Source organism: Malurus melanocephalus, unplaced genomic scaffold (assembly GCF_030028575.1).
Source record: "Malurus melanocephalus ecotype Western Australia unplaced genomic scaffold, MMel_1.1 scaffold_0, whole genome shotgun sequence".
Lineage (NCBI taxonomy): Eukaryota > Metazoa > Chordata > Aves > Passeriformes > Maluridae > Malurus > Malurus melanocephalus.
Window position 1 is genome coordinate 1407181 of NW_026623232.1, and position 14390 is coordinate 1421570.

General features: G+C 35.8%; 1 protein-coding gene across 1 annotated transcript in view; it reads right to left on the reverse strand.

Annotated features, from left to right (window-relative positions):
- HEATR5A (HEAT repeat containing 5A) overlaps window positions 1–14390 on the reverse strand; it is a 71750-nt gene that overhangs the window by 5695 nt on the left and 51665 nt on the right. Inside the window, exons 23-33 of the mRNA XM_057363669.1 lie at window positions 13515–13653; window positions 12482–12661; window positions 11410–11649; window positions 10513–10694; window positions 8735–8803; window positions 8148–8327; window positions 5948–6182; window positions 5310–5558; window positions 4159–4286; window positions 2924–3071; window positions 2055–2327 (exon numbers count right to left, since the gene is read on the reverse strand). Coding sequence (XP_057219652.1) covers window positions 2055–2327; window positions 2924–3071; window positions 4159–4286; window positions 5310–5558; window positions 5948–6182; window positions 8148–8327; window positions 8735–8803; window positions 10513–10694; window positions 11410–11649; window positions 12482–12661; window positions 13515–13653 — 2023 coding nt within the window. The remainder of the gene's footprint in view (window positions 1–2054; window positions 2328–2923; window positions 3072–4158; window positions 4287–5309; window positions 5559–5947; window positions 6183–8147; window positions 8328–8734; window positions 8804–10512; window positions 10695–11409; window positions 11650–12481; window positions 12662–13514; window positions 13654–14390) is intronic.

Consider the following 14390-nt stretch of genomic DNA (forward strand, 5'->3'; position numbering starts at 1 on the left):
TGTGAAGTGTGGAATTATGCCATATTCAGAGAAAAGTAAGAACAGAAAGATCAGAACCACTGAGGAGGTGGTTCTCATAGAAGAGAAGCCATGGAAGTATTCCRAGTATAGCAGTATATACTAGTATATATAGTGGTACATAGTACATTCTTTGTATAGAAAGAGGAGTAGAAAACAAAATATAAGCATCTAAGTGTATTTTGTAGTGAAGAAAATACAGTGAAGGAAACTTAACAGGAAGTAATTTCAAAACCTGCAAAAGGAAATACTTGTACAGCATGATGTGCGATTAGCTAAAGATTGCAATCACTGAAGTCAAGAATTTAGTAAGACTGAAAAGGACTTCAGAATAAATATATGTACATAAAATCCTAGAACTAAAATAGAAGCCTCTAAAAAATATCTTGGAAAAGAGAAGACCTAAGGGGAGAAGTAGATGGTTTCATAGGCTACTGAAGAGGTTTYCATGTCTGTGAGCTTGACAGTTGACTAGTTATAGTAAGACACCACTATAAAATATTTTAAAATTCACAGGAATAATRTGGCATGGCAGTTTCACATATTTTTATGTCTTGAAATCTAACAGTAATATAGAATTCCGCATATATTGGAGGCCATCTAGAAACTGACATACTTATGTGTTGCTCCTAAGTTATGACTCAGCAAAGCACAGAGTTAAGCATATGATTTAAAATGCTTATCTCATTCCCTAATGAGCAAAATGCTTATGTTTTTAAGGTTTTAATATGCTGATGCTCAGGAGAGATCTGTTGAATAATGAGGGTCGCTGACTTATGCATCAGTATTTTCTGAAGCTGAGAACATCTATTTTTGAACAGCCAAGTCTTTGAAAATTGACTGTTGGAATTCAGCAGGAAATGTAGCTCATGAACATAATTTATTTGCAAATTTTTTTATGCATACATATCGTGACAGGTGCCTGAARTAAGAATCACAAGGAGTGTAACTTCAGTTCCCTACTAAAGCAGAAGAAAATKATGCAATTCCACAGAGGAACTCTCATCTCTTTGATTATGTGAGCTGACTTTTGGAGCCRCTTCCTCATTCAACTGACTATATAAGCAAGCTTATAGTCACCTGAACTAAGTGTTTAACTTCTCTAGAATAAATATTCCCTATGGTCTCATCCTGCAAGCTGTTTGTGGAATAACACACACAGCTAAACATGAAAACAACTACAGTGAGAAAAAAAMCACAGATTATTTTTCATATAAGATAATCGTCCTCAGATCTAAGTGATGCTGCGTTTATTTCTTTCACTTTGAACTGATTAATAATAGGCCTCAGATGGAAATGAGAAAGCAGAACAACACCTTACAAGGATTGCAAGAACTGCTGGMTATTCCACTTGGATTATCATATTCCTCATGGAAGAATCATTTAACGGAGAACAAATTTTTTAAAAAACAAGACATTTTCTGGGGTGGTAAATACCRAAAATTTGCATAAGGTGTAACAAAAATACTTACGGTGGGAATGAAGGAGTAGGGCAGAAATGGTTTATACATGTGGCTTTAACAGTACTGAAAGATTGTAYGTATGAATGTGATATTGAGGGTTGGTGGTGGGGAAATACCTTAAAGTTTGGAATGAATCCAAAATGAACCATGGGTAAAAGTCAGCTAATCTGACAATTCACCCGTAACTCCTAACAGCCGTTTCTTAATGTTCAAATGATGGAACATGACACATTTCCCTTTTAAATTTAATTTATGTCCAYATTATACATTCCAGAATAGACAATTCAAGCAGAATATAATCATGTAGCTGCTCATACTTCCCTGTACAAAATGAATCTATTAATTGYACTGCCATGGGTGGGAAGAAAAGAAAAGCTACTCATTCAAAACCTGCAGTTTTGTATGTTGTTTTGCAATTTGACAGTMAAAAAATAATTAGAAAAGGAAATTGTCACAAGCAAATCAACAAAACTTGYTGCCAGAATTATCCAGCTAAGAAAATTAGGCAATAACAAAGGGAGAGAAAGGCCTAATATTCTTTCATTAATCTTTTCTTGTGATGAAATAGCATACCTTCAGGAGAGCAGATTGCAGGAACATCAGAGAGAATAACTAATGCTGCTGCTACCAGTCTACTTCCATTTTCTGACAGTAACAGATGTTTTCCAGACTGAACTGCAGGGCTACAAGTTAATTTAGGGTTGAGCTGGGGAAGCTGTCTGACAAGAATACAAACACACAACTCCAGTGTTGCAAAGACTAATGATTTCCCAGGCACCAGTCCCCCTGTGTCTTTGCCTTCTCCAAATTCYGGTAACGTTTCCTTTTCCGCAGCACCATCATCAACTGAAAGAAAAAGAAGGAATATGGAAGAAGTCTGTAGACTGTGATTTGTTTCCAAAAAGTTTACTTCTTAAGACTGTTTCAGCACCAAATTAATTTCTTGACACAGATATATGTGCATGGGTATGTATTCAAAATTCTGCTGGAAAACATTCATCCTTCTGATTAAGCAAACCATGCAGTGATTGTCCAAAGGCAAAAGGGTGCACAATAGACTTTGACATGCAACATCCTAAGGCACCAAACCAGTATGATGTCACCTCATACAAGGATTTTGATTCTTCTCCCAGTTTTTTCTTTTTAGAAAATGAATGTTAGCAAGTTACAGCTATGTGTGCTGAGTCTGTTTGTTGCTCAATTGCAGCTGACCCCAGCTTTTCACTAAGACTCATCCCTCCCTGACACCACACAAGACTAACCCAGCTGCAATTTCCGCAGTTTTGCTCTTCGCTTTCTGCCCTCTGTTCAACACCTAAACCACCTGCTATCTATCATACCACTCCAATTTCTTATGTCAGGAACCTGGACTGTCTTAAATAAACTAGAATTAGTATCCAACTGTGAAACGCTTCAATTAAGATGCATCTTAGAATCCGTACCTTCTGCACTTCTCCGCTTTTCCTTCACATGTTCCTGAGCTGCAAAAAGAATCAAGCGAACCACTTCAAGGGCAGCAAGCTGAATATCAGGTGATTCTCTGGTCAGTATCAGTCGATGCAAAACATTCAGTAGCTCTACACCCAATTCCTACAGTGAGAAAAACATCTAATATATTTTTAATTTAATGCAGGAGTTTTAGGAACTTGTTAATATTTGTTAAAACCAACAGTATTACTTTGATTGATCTCACTAAGTAACTCAATGTAGTTGATAAAATCATTGGAGTTGGCATTTTCTTCAACACCCAGCTCCCCATTCCCAGTAGCAGCAGTCCTGATCAATTCTCCCAACAAAAATGTTATCATAATAATTTAAGATATTAAACAACTAAAACAACTAAAAAACCCCAAGTGGTCTTCATCTCACAGCTTCTTAACTCTTGAAAGTGGGGACACTACTTTGTATCCCTCCTACACTATATGCATTTCCTTGGAGAGAGCATCAACAGTCAGGAGAACATGGCCRTGTCCACAGACTTTATCACTTTCACTATGTTAGCCATCTATCTGCATGGCACACAGGATAGTACAAACCTTAATTTAAAGAAAAAAAAAAGAAATTTCAGATTACTACTCCTTTTTAGGATCACTGCTCTGTTGTGGTTTTTTTTTTTTTTGTTTTGCATTTTTTCTTGTTTTAATATCACTGCTTCTGTCCAGTCTTCTTTTATCAACTTTGATTTTTACAACAGGATTAATTCAACTATGCCTTGACAGAGAGAGAAAAAAAACACTCTTTTCCAGAATTCTGTTTTTACCTGGCTCTGCTCTGTTGGTGTTTTTTTTTTTTGTTTTGCATTTTTTCTTGTTTTAATATCACTGCTTCTGTCCAGTCTTCTTTTATCAACTTTGATTTTTACAACAGGATTAATTCAACTATGCCTTGACAGAGAGAGTAAAAGAACTCTCTTTTCCAGAATTCTGTTTTTACCTGGCTCTCATCCTACTCATCTAATTACTCCTTCCTGATGAAATGTCCTCAAATTCTCTACCCCTCACCTTACTGGTTCCATGCTGTGCCCTTTATGTCCTCCCTCTCCAGCTTTGGATTTGAGTAAAGCATATCATTTACCTACTACTTACATGTTGAAGAATCCTGGAAATACAAGAGAGTGTAGAGGAACTGTTCAGACTAAAACTTAATTCTGGGGAGCATTTGGTCATAAATGCATTACCTGATCACCACCAATTTTAGACCTTGGCCACGGAACATCAAAGAGTGCCCGCAGGGCATGTAGGCAGGCAATAATGYTCTCCATTGCTGCATCTGATCCAGGAGAGCAGAGGAACTCCACACTAATTCCTGTAAGCATCAGAAGAAAAAAAACCCATGTGCGCTTGAAATTTTAAGAAGTGATTTTTTCCACTACCCAGTAACCTCGAAGAAGGTTGAGCAACCATGGAAATAGCATTTTAAGTGAATTCATCTCCTATTGCTAATGTCTTGGGCCAAGAGCTCTATTTCCATCAAAACAATGAMAGAAACTTCAGCTTCTAGACTGTATAAGACCCAACTATAACCATCTACTAATAATTAAAATCCCAGCAATTTCTGAATAAAATGCTCAACACTAGGTTCAATGAACAAACAAGATAATTCACAGTGAGTATATAACAGAATATTTGCCTAATCACTCTGATTYATGTAATAGAGGGCAATGGTGAAAGTAACAGTAGTTCACAAATTCTAAGGCTGAGACTTTATCTTCCCATTTAAAACAAATGCTAAAGAGGCCAACTACCACAACTAGATAACCAGCAGTAAGTAAATTACATGAAACCTAAACTTGTAAGCCCTGGAGCAAGTAAGAGCTGTCTTTTTTTTCTCAGCTTTCAGTACTCCTTGAGATAYTGGAGACAACCTTCATATAAACTGCAATCCATATTCTCATCCCAGTTGTACAGCTGCAGTTACGAGGGTGTGATGACTTGGAACCAATCAATGTCCACTGAACAACAACTATGCAAAAGAAAAGTGGTTTTGAATTCTTTCAGCTCCTCTGTAGGAAGTGAAAATTAAAATGTTATTTTATTCAAAAGCAGAATAAACAAGCCAGATGCCCACAGTCAAGTATGGGAAATTTGATGCACTAAGTAGTGGAGRAAGCAGGGAAATTAGAAACTTTTGCATCACAGGTCCCACTTTTAACTGAGGGAGCAATGGAGGGAGCTGGAGAAAAGGGAGCTGGCTTTCTGGCAGAAAGATGTGATATTCAATACTGCATTAAATCTGAATAATTAAATATTTATTTGCTAACAGTTTTATCTAGTAAGCATTACATTTTGAGTTACAGCATCTAGGCAGATTATGCACTCACTCACTAACCCAAGATAAGATGAAATCTGTCAGTATTCACATCCTCAGGAGATTTCACCAAGGGCCTGGTAGAAGAATCTTGACACATGGTAGTTGGGGTAACAGGTCTAGAGAGATTTGTAACTCCTTCATCTGGATCAACAACAATGAAACCCGTGCTAGTAAGCCATAATGATGTAGCATAAAGTATCAGTGCCCAGGAGTTGTAGTAATGAGGTCTGGCATTTTCAATTGTCTCTGCTGTATAAAATGTACCACCTACAAGAAAAGAARTCAGTTTTAAGGCTATGATTTATTTTCAAATACTGTATTTTCTCATTCTTAAAATGGGATTATGTTTTATGTATGACTTTTTCTTTTAATGTTCGATATTAAATTTCAGGCCAGTGAGGGAAACTTCATTTAAATTTATTTGCATGGAATCCAACAGATCACCATTTCTTCTTTCAACCACAAAATTAACCARCAAACAAGAATACTAAACCACTCTTCACATCCATGAAACCTCTGTTCTCAAAAGCAGTCCTGATCTTTAAATAGATCCATGAGTATGTTTATTCTTGATACAATTTAATCTTACCATGATTTTAACAAAGTCAGTTTGTTTACAAGTGGCCGATGAAAATACAACTCTTTTGCCTTTTTACCTTCAGTGGGTAGTTGTGATGCATATTCTGGAGGCAAAGTTAGGAGAGCAAAATCCTGAAGGGCAGCAAGCCAGAGCTTGCTCAGTGTTCCAAGATCTGCCTGTACCAAGTCCAGMAGTCCGCTGGCTGAAAATGACACATCTCTGTAGTTCTCTTCTGAAGAGTTTGCAATTTTTAAACAGTGCTTGTGTGTATCACTTGGATTTTTTTGCTTTTCAACTGCAACAATGTAAACCTGTTGACATATTTGGATAGAGAGTTACAAATATTAACACTTGCAAGCTATTGTGATCACTAGCATGACTGCCTGCAGAACAGGCCTGAGGCTTCCTACAATCTATTCCTGCTTCAAGTTCAGTAGGCATRGGTGAACAAGCACTCCTTTTCTAAACCTTCTGAATCCATTCCCCAGCTAATCATGATGCAAGAATCCTCAAAAARGATAAAACTACTAAAATTCCTATCTGCAATTAACGTCCCTGATCTTAAAAATTAATGTTATTTGTCCAGTTTCTGCTTCCAACCATCAAACCCTGTTACATCTACAAGACTGAAGATATATCATTGATATATCATTTGATAAGTTAATATATCAACTTATCAAATAATATACCTATAATAATGATTCTGAAATAACAGTTAACCCATTCTTAATTTTTTTTTTAACTGAAATGATACTTAGCACCTGAAACTGACTTCTCAAAATTATGTGTTACTTCATGTTAGCTGTAAAGAATGAAGAGTACAGTGTTGCATACCTACAAACTTTGAGTGTGACTTTCTAAAGGTTGATTTCAGCCTTAATTTCCCTAGATTCCTCTCCAGTTATCAAAAAGATAAAACTGAGAATGTGTCAGAGCAACAGCYCTCTGTAGTGTCTCCAAAATACCCCTGGAGGGATGTTCATCTCAACTTTAAAGGGCACATTTAGATTCAATGATTCTCAAGTCAGCTTTGTTGAGTACTAGTCTCCTGCAATTATAATTTCTGTATCTTTTTCATGTTTGCTAATTGTAGTGGGTTGTCCCAGACCGAGTCCTTCTCTCCCTGCACCACACCACCCTGCAGCAACAGCACAGGGGAATTCCTTCAATTTCTGTAAACAAGAAATAGGTAAGATTCTAAGTGAGAAGGAACTGCCTAGGGGTTARATGAAATATTTGTAAATTACAGCTCACAAAAGCTTTTAGGAGGCCATACAGAATTTGCTTTCAAAATTTCTAGTGATCTTAATTACAGGCTGGAACAATCTACAATCACTTCAGACAGTTGAGCCTTACATCTAGTCTGAATTTTGTTCTTGCTTCTGACCAGTGAAAGACTGTTACATGCTAGTAAAAACCTTTTCTTCATGTAATAATTTTGATTTGAGCAYTGCATTTCATCTTTTCCTGAACTGATTAAATGGACCAAACTACTTAAATTTCTCAATGTAAGCATGCTTTCAAGATTTTTATTCCTGCCTACTAGCTTGTGTCCAATGGCTTCCCTATTTTGTCAATATTCTTTGTCAAATGTGCACATGAAACATGGTTATATTTTCTACAAATGTTCACATAAAAACTATCTATTGCCTACTTTCTCTGCCAAAGTACCTTCCTGGTTATACACTGAAATATGATCCACCTTCATAACATGTTCATATTTAGCTGATTATCAACCATCAACATCCAAGGCCATTATCACTACTTTCTAATACACATTTTTTAGAGGTGGTTTACATGGTGGTTCATATTTTTGACTTTCAAATATTTAACTTGCAGTTACATGGTATTAAAACAGGTATTCAAATCATCTGACTTWAATTTCACTAAAGCAGTATAAACTGACAATGTTAATAACAAAGATCTATTTTCAAGAAATGAAATGTCAATAGACAAAGGAAAAAATGGCACCTATTTAAAATGATATATTGAGTGGAACACTTTATGTTTATAACATTCAATTTGAAATGAATATGGAACTATTAGAATATCTTGAGGAATTCATATTTTTAAGTACAAGACATTATTCTTAATGTATAGTATAATATAATTACTAAGTTTATGAAGTTCATGTACTTTTAGAGGAAGCAAAGCAAAGCAATGGGTCAGCACCTTCTATTTAATGAAGCACGTTAGAAATTCTTGAAAATTCTGTCTGAAAGGTTCCAACTTGCCTACCAGATATCCAAACTAACACACAGATCTGTTACACTAACCTCGGCCCAAGCCTTAAGGACAGCTAGTATTTCCATAGTGGAGGTGCTTTCATTATATTGTTGATTTTGTGCTTCTTTTCCAGCCTGCACTTTGAGCAAAGAGGACACGAGCAACTGGTGAACCCTTCGAAGGTCATTAAGATCACTTACTACACCGCTTGCTATCCAGACACTGCACACCTAGTGTTGTGGAACAGAAACAATGAGGAACAAGAAAAAAACACCCTTGAATACTCATTTTTTCCATCTGTAAAATTATCTGTACTGAGATACACTTGATCTCAAATAATAACAAATGTTAAACGACATCACAGTTTAATATATTTAAGTATTGAATACCAAAACATCAGTGGGGTGTCACAAATAACAGACAAAATATCAACTGCCACAACGTTTCTCAAAAGACTTTAAAGTGACAAAAATCTTTGAGTTGTCGCAATAAAGAGCTGACATAGGTGACATTATTTTTTGTTCATGGAGGATCTGAGGTTAGAGGATATATTTCCTTTTTCCTGCATAAAAAAAGCAAAAAATATAGTATTTCAGAAGGTCTATTAACTAAGAGACTTCTGACTTTCAACACTTGCCTGACATGCTTTTGCTGTGACATCAGGRGGAGTTTCGGGAGCAAAGGCAGGCCTAAGTGCTGCTCCAACCTAAAGACAAGGCATAAAACATTTAATACATAGTGATACTTWCTTTTCATGATCAGACTTAGTTACAGTTTTTCTTTATAAAGCATGGTTCCTTCTTCATTTTTTTCACAGACTGTGAGATTTCAGTGAGATTAAAGTGCAAAGAAACAGTTTGAGTCATATTTTTATTGTTTTGCTTACACTGAAGACATGGTTCCCTTTGAGACGGAGTCTTCAAAGTTGATTCTATTTTTTGCACAGTCTAAAACTGAAACAGAAATGCCTTCCTTCCTGAATGCTTACTTGATGAGGAGCCCACGAAAGTTAAAGCAATGTTCTGAACCATGAAAGACTTGCAAGACACCTTGTGAGTGATATTTCCTTACCCAGAAAAATACAGATTTAAGAAAACAAACAATTGAAGCTGGTCAACTTTGGAAAGTGAAAAAAGGGGGGAGCACAAACCCCACTCACCTACTAAAGAACACACAAACACAGAGTTACCAGGTGTAGRGGTTTCACCTACTCTCACTGTTGAAAACCATTTGACTAAAGGCCAATAAGATACTCCCTAGCTGCTTTAGCATGTATGTGAAAACTCAGATTTAAGTTTGATGTACTACATTATCATCCCAAAGAGCAAATGCTACAATATAAGTTTGTGAAAAATAAATGAAAAGGATTTGGTTTTAATGGCAATTAATTACAATTTCTTAAGACCCTCTAAATGAGACTTCATTTAGGGAACTTTTGAAGAAGATTTTAGGAAGTCATTACTAAAGTCCAGCAAATTTCTATACRTCTTTTTCTGGATTATTATAATATTGTTAAGGAAAAAAAAAATTAGACACTATAGATTTGATTTTTAAGTTTCACATTTCTTAAAYTTATATGAAACAGCTGATGAGATCTATGCACAGTATTAGCAGGAGCACTTTGAAGGTACTGAAGCTTAAAAGAATGATTAACTTTACTTGTGACCTGCTTTAWGATTTTGGACAGATGGTTTATTTTYTCGCCCTTGATAATTTCAGACTGGGCCAAGACACTTCTTTCCCACAAAGGAGTGCCAACAAAACAGAATTCTAATGGCAAAAGCAAGATCAAAGTAGGTTAGGATGCCTTCAGTGTCAGAATCTCTCCAATTCTATGACAGAGAGTGATCTGACCAATTCAATGCCTGCTAGAAATTGAAGCTCTATGAGGCTTAACACAGCTGTCTGTCATATTTAACAAAACTCTGGTCTGGAATGCAAAATGAATAGGACATCTTTCCTCTAAACCTAAACCAAGACTTTACTGAAATGGACCTTGCGGGTACGATCCACACTTCTACCTCCTCTAATTTATTTATTGGTCAAGATCTCCATGTGTGATGGCTGTGGTGCAAAGGCTATTTATTAAACAGAGTTTAAAATTATAGTTATTCCTAATATTCTTGCAATACTTTCACACTTTGAAATGAATGCTTTAAAAAAAAAAAAAAAGCCCACCTATTTTGGTTTTGTTGTATTCAAGAGGGAAAAATGCTGAAACTTGAAAAACTTTGGAGGTAAAACTTCTTATACTATCTGAAAAGATGATTTCTAAGGCAGTCCAAAGAAATTAACAATACTTTAGTAACAAAGTAACTGAAACCCAGCTCTGCGCCTACACATTGCAAATGCAAATTTCTTTAAGTGATAGACTGTAACTCTAGGCTTTTTGAAGTTATTAGCAACGGGGCTTACATTGGCTTGATATTGCTCCAGGATTACATGACCTGGAAACTCTGGTTCTGGAACAGCTGCGAACTTCCGAACAACAATTTGCAACATTTGAAGCCCAGAAAGACGGAGCTGATCACTGTGATCTGTGGCAGCCATGAAAGCCATACGRACCAAATCAGCTAAATGCAATACCAAAAAGTCATCTGGAAACAGAAATTAAAAAAATAAAATACTTTTATTAAATTTAGAATTAGACATAATGTGTTTTACAAGACTGTTCCAAACATGTTCAAAATGTTTATTTTACATTTTACCTTAACATATATAAAGGATTCACTTCAGGCAGCTTGCATATACATGAATCTTACTTGGCTGCCTTATGTTAGCTGATCTAGTCTGCATTCCATTAGAAAAAAAAAGTGTAAATCTACTTCAAAGAAAGTGTAAATGTCTTCATGTAAGAGACAGATTTTCTAAAAAAGAGTGTTGAGGGAAACACCCCCAGATAAACATAGAGAGGTACTGAAAAATGGCACTGTATTTCTAGTGGGGGGGGGGGAAAAGTGGCATTTTTTAAAGTCATACTCCTAGATAGAAAACTGTGATGTTGTAGGCTGGTGCCAGCTACCACTTGTGACTGCCAGTGCTTCCACTGAAATAATGCCTTCCCACGCATACACCATGGTACTACAACCAGGAAACTGAATGTAACTGATCCAGGAAGATGCCATTATTTTAGCAAATAAAAATCTCTCTACACCTTAATGAATATAGGCTTCCAACCAGRGTAATTAAAGGCTTCATTGATTACAAACAATGAATTCATGATGAATTTCATTAAGATGCAAAGAACTAATATATTATTTWATTTAATCATACTTTGCATTCTATRAAATTCTTCYAGTGCTTAACACATACCTCTTGAATCCCGTTGTTTTCTTTCCTGAGCCAAAGTTATGTCAAAATGTGCACTGCCTGCACTTTCACACTGGCTTATAATTTTACAAACACACTCTGCAGCAAAAACTCTGGTAGACCACCGTGGATTTCGGAAAGGATGGAACCTGTCGTCGCTGTCAGATGTTAATACAGATACATCATCCACTTTGGCAGTTTCCTCTTCCTGAGTGGTATCTATTGAAGCTACTGTATTGAAATCTGTATTTAGGACACAGAGAGGAAAAATCCAAACATAAATTTTTTTCTTACTGTAACTGAAAATTACAAAAGGAAATGTCTCCTAAGTCTATCTCTAGGCTCAAGCCCACTGTGACTCCCTTCAATCTTGGTGTCTCAAAGAAAATGCTAGAATTAAAATACAATAAAACTGTCTACATTTGGTTGATATTACTCACTGGAAGAGAATAGCAATACCATGAAAATAAATTAAAAACTACAGTGAAAGAAGCAAAAGAAAAAAAAAAACCCTTATAAAGTAAGTGTGATGATTAGAAGCTAGTACTGTTCCAAATAATAAAATCTAAATCAAATAAGTTTCCTCCAGCACWGCAGGTAAAAGAATTTCCTTCATCCTCGCCAGTATTCAGCACAGTAATTATTTTTGTCTGCTCAAGAGTTTCATTATKATATAATAGATCTGCATCATTCCTGTTACTAATAGAACTGGTCAGAATATTTTTCTTGCAGGTAATTGCATAGGACTCACAAGTTCAAACCTATTCTGCATTTCCACTTCTGATATGGAAATAAGTTAACATTAGGAATATAAATTAACAARAATATGAACAGGCAACACATGCTAAGGAGTTTACAAGAACTTGTACGATGGGGAAAAGGCAATCAGAAGAGAGAGAGGCATATTCTTCTGACAGAACTAAGWTAAAGGATCCAGTCTTTCAACATGAAAGATGATGACACTCTTCATGAATGGCAAACGTTCAAGAAACATGAACTCTCCCTTAGTGACACAGTGTACTGCTTGCAAGTCTCATTTCGACTGTGTTCTCAACTACAGTGTATTAAGACTTACCAGCAGAGGCAGCAAGGACATCTTTACAAAGCTTCAGCCAAAAAGAGAGCTTTTCAACTGCCATTGAAGTAAGCATATGAGTCAGAGTCTCTTTGATATCTTGGCACAATCTTTGATCCAATTCTTTGTCCAGCAAGCCCAGCAATGCCCCCTCCAGGCCTATTTCTCTGATGTTCACATCTGCTAAGASCAAAGTCTGTGAGCTGAGTGCTGTACATCACAAAACTACAGTAATGACAACAGAAACCCCTGCATACTGAAGGTTGTACACAGGATATCTTGTGAACAAGGACTTACTAGSCCTGAAATATTTTTTAAATATTCATATTTTTCACTTTAACACTACAGCTAACTTATGAATACAAAACAATCTTTGAGCTTTTACAGAAACATAGTAACAAGAGGAAGTTACCCCAGCAAAAAATAAAAGAACCCTACTCTGAACTTCACAACATTATCACTACAGCATCTAGTTCCTGAAAAAAAAAAAATTTCAGTGACCTTACTTCATAAGGTAATTCTAAAACAATGTTTCAGCTTGAAATGGAAGTTAAAACTATTCTCCAAAGAATCAAAAGAACACAGACACACAGAATTAGTTTGTTAAGTTAGTATGACCAATTTTTATTTCCCAATATTACAATTTTAAGCATCAGCAGTTTTTAAAAAATGGCTACAGCCCATCTATTCTGAAAATTTCCAAATGAGCTTGAATTGAAATTCAAAATGAAATTATTTTTTAACAGCAGAAAGGCACATGAGGATGAATTAGTGATCACTCTCAGGCCCTCTAGCAAAAAGTTAATACAAGAGCTTCTGGCTCGATAGGCTTAGATTTCTCTGAAACTCCACTTGCATTTCCTCATTTTCTTCATTTTCTCATAATTTGGTACTATATAGAGAACTAAGGTAGAAATCCTTTTTGAGTTTAACATTTCAAGAGTGTAGCAAAGGTTTCACACCAATAGCAAATGTGTTTAAATTTCACTGTCAATATGTCAATCTCTTTCATCTCAAAACTTCAATACGTTACCTGGAGTAAAATCTTCTTTGCTCTCTTTCACCAGTGCAACAGCATATTCTGATACTTCAGCAGCTTCTCTTTGCACAAGCTGACGTAAGCAAGCTACCACTGCACGTCTCAGTAGTAAGTATGAGCTACARAGATTCATCTGAAACATGCAATAATATACAGTAAGTATAAGTAAGTAAGTTTATTTATACTAATAAACCTCTGTAGCAATACCTCAATAAGGCTGATATTTTCTGAGCAATTGCAGCTGTGGCAAATCTGTTAAGTCAGAAAACATGTAAGTGATGCTCTTTTTGCTCAGCTTTTTGTTTTTCTTTTTAACCCACAAATGAAAGGTTTTGCAACTCCTGTAATTAATTTTAGAAAATATAGCAGTGTTATTATCATTTTCTCCCTGAAGGCAACTTACAATATTGGTTTGGGGCTGAATCAATTCTCAACCAATATTGTAGAAACCCATTAACTTCAATGACGGGTGAATTGTGGTCTCAATGAACTGTTAACCCTTTGACTACAATGGGCTTGAAAACTCAGTAAAAGAAAATTTCTCAAAATATCATCAGATGTAACTAGAAAAATGTCAGTGCAACCAGGTATGAGAGAGTCAATCAGGCTTTAGTAGATCTGAACTCCATGCATGAAAGGAAGTTTATAAGAAAGGGCAAAAAGAACACTGTTGCAGTTTCATTGAAAAAAAAAATTATGAACTCAGTTTACATTAAATTATGTTTTAGAGAAGATGAGAGAACGGGTGAGAGTTACTGGTGAATGTGTGACACTGAGACAGATCACCTCTCCTGAGCAATCTAGCAAAAAAATTCATAGCACCATCATATTTAAACACCACCAGGCCAGGCTGTGGGCTTTTTTTTTTTT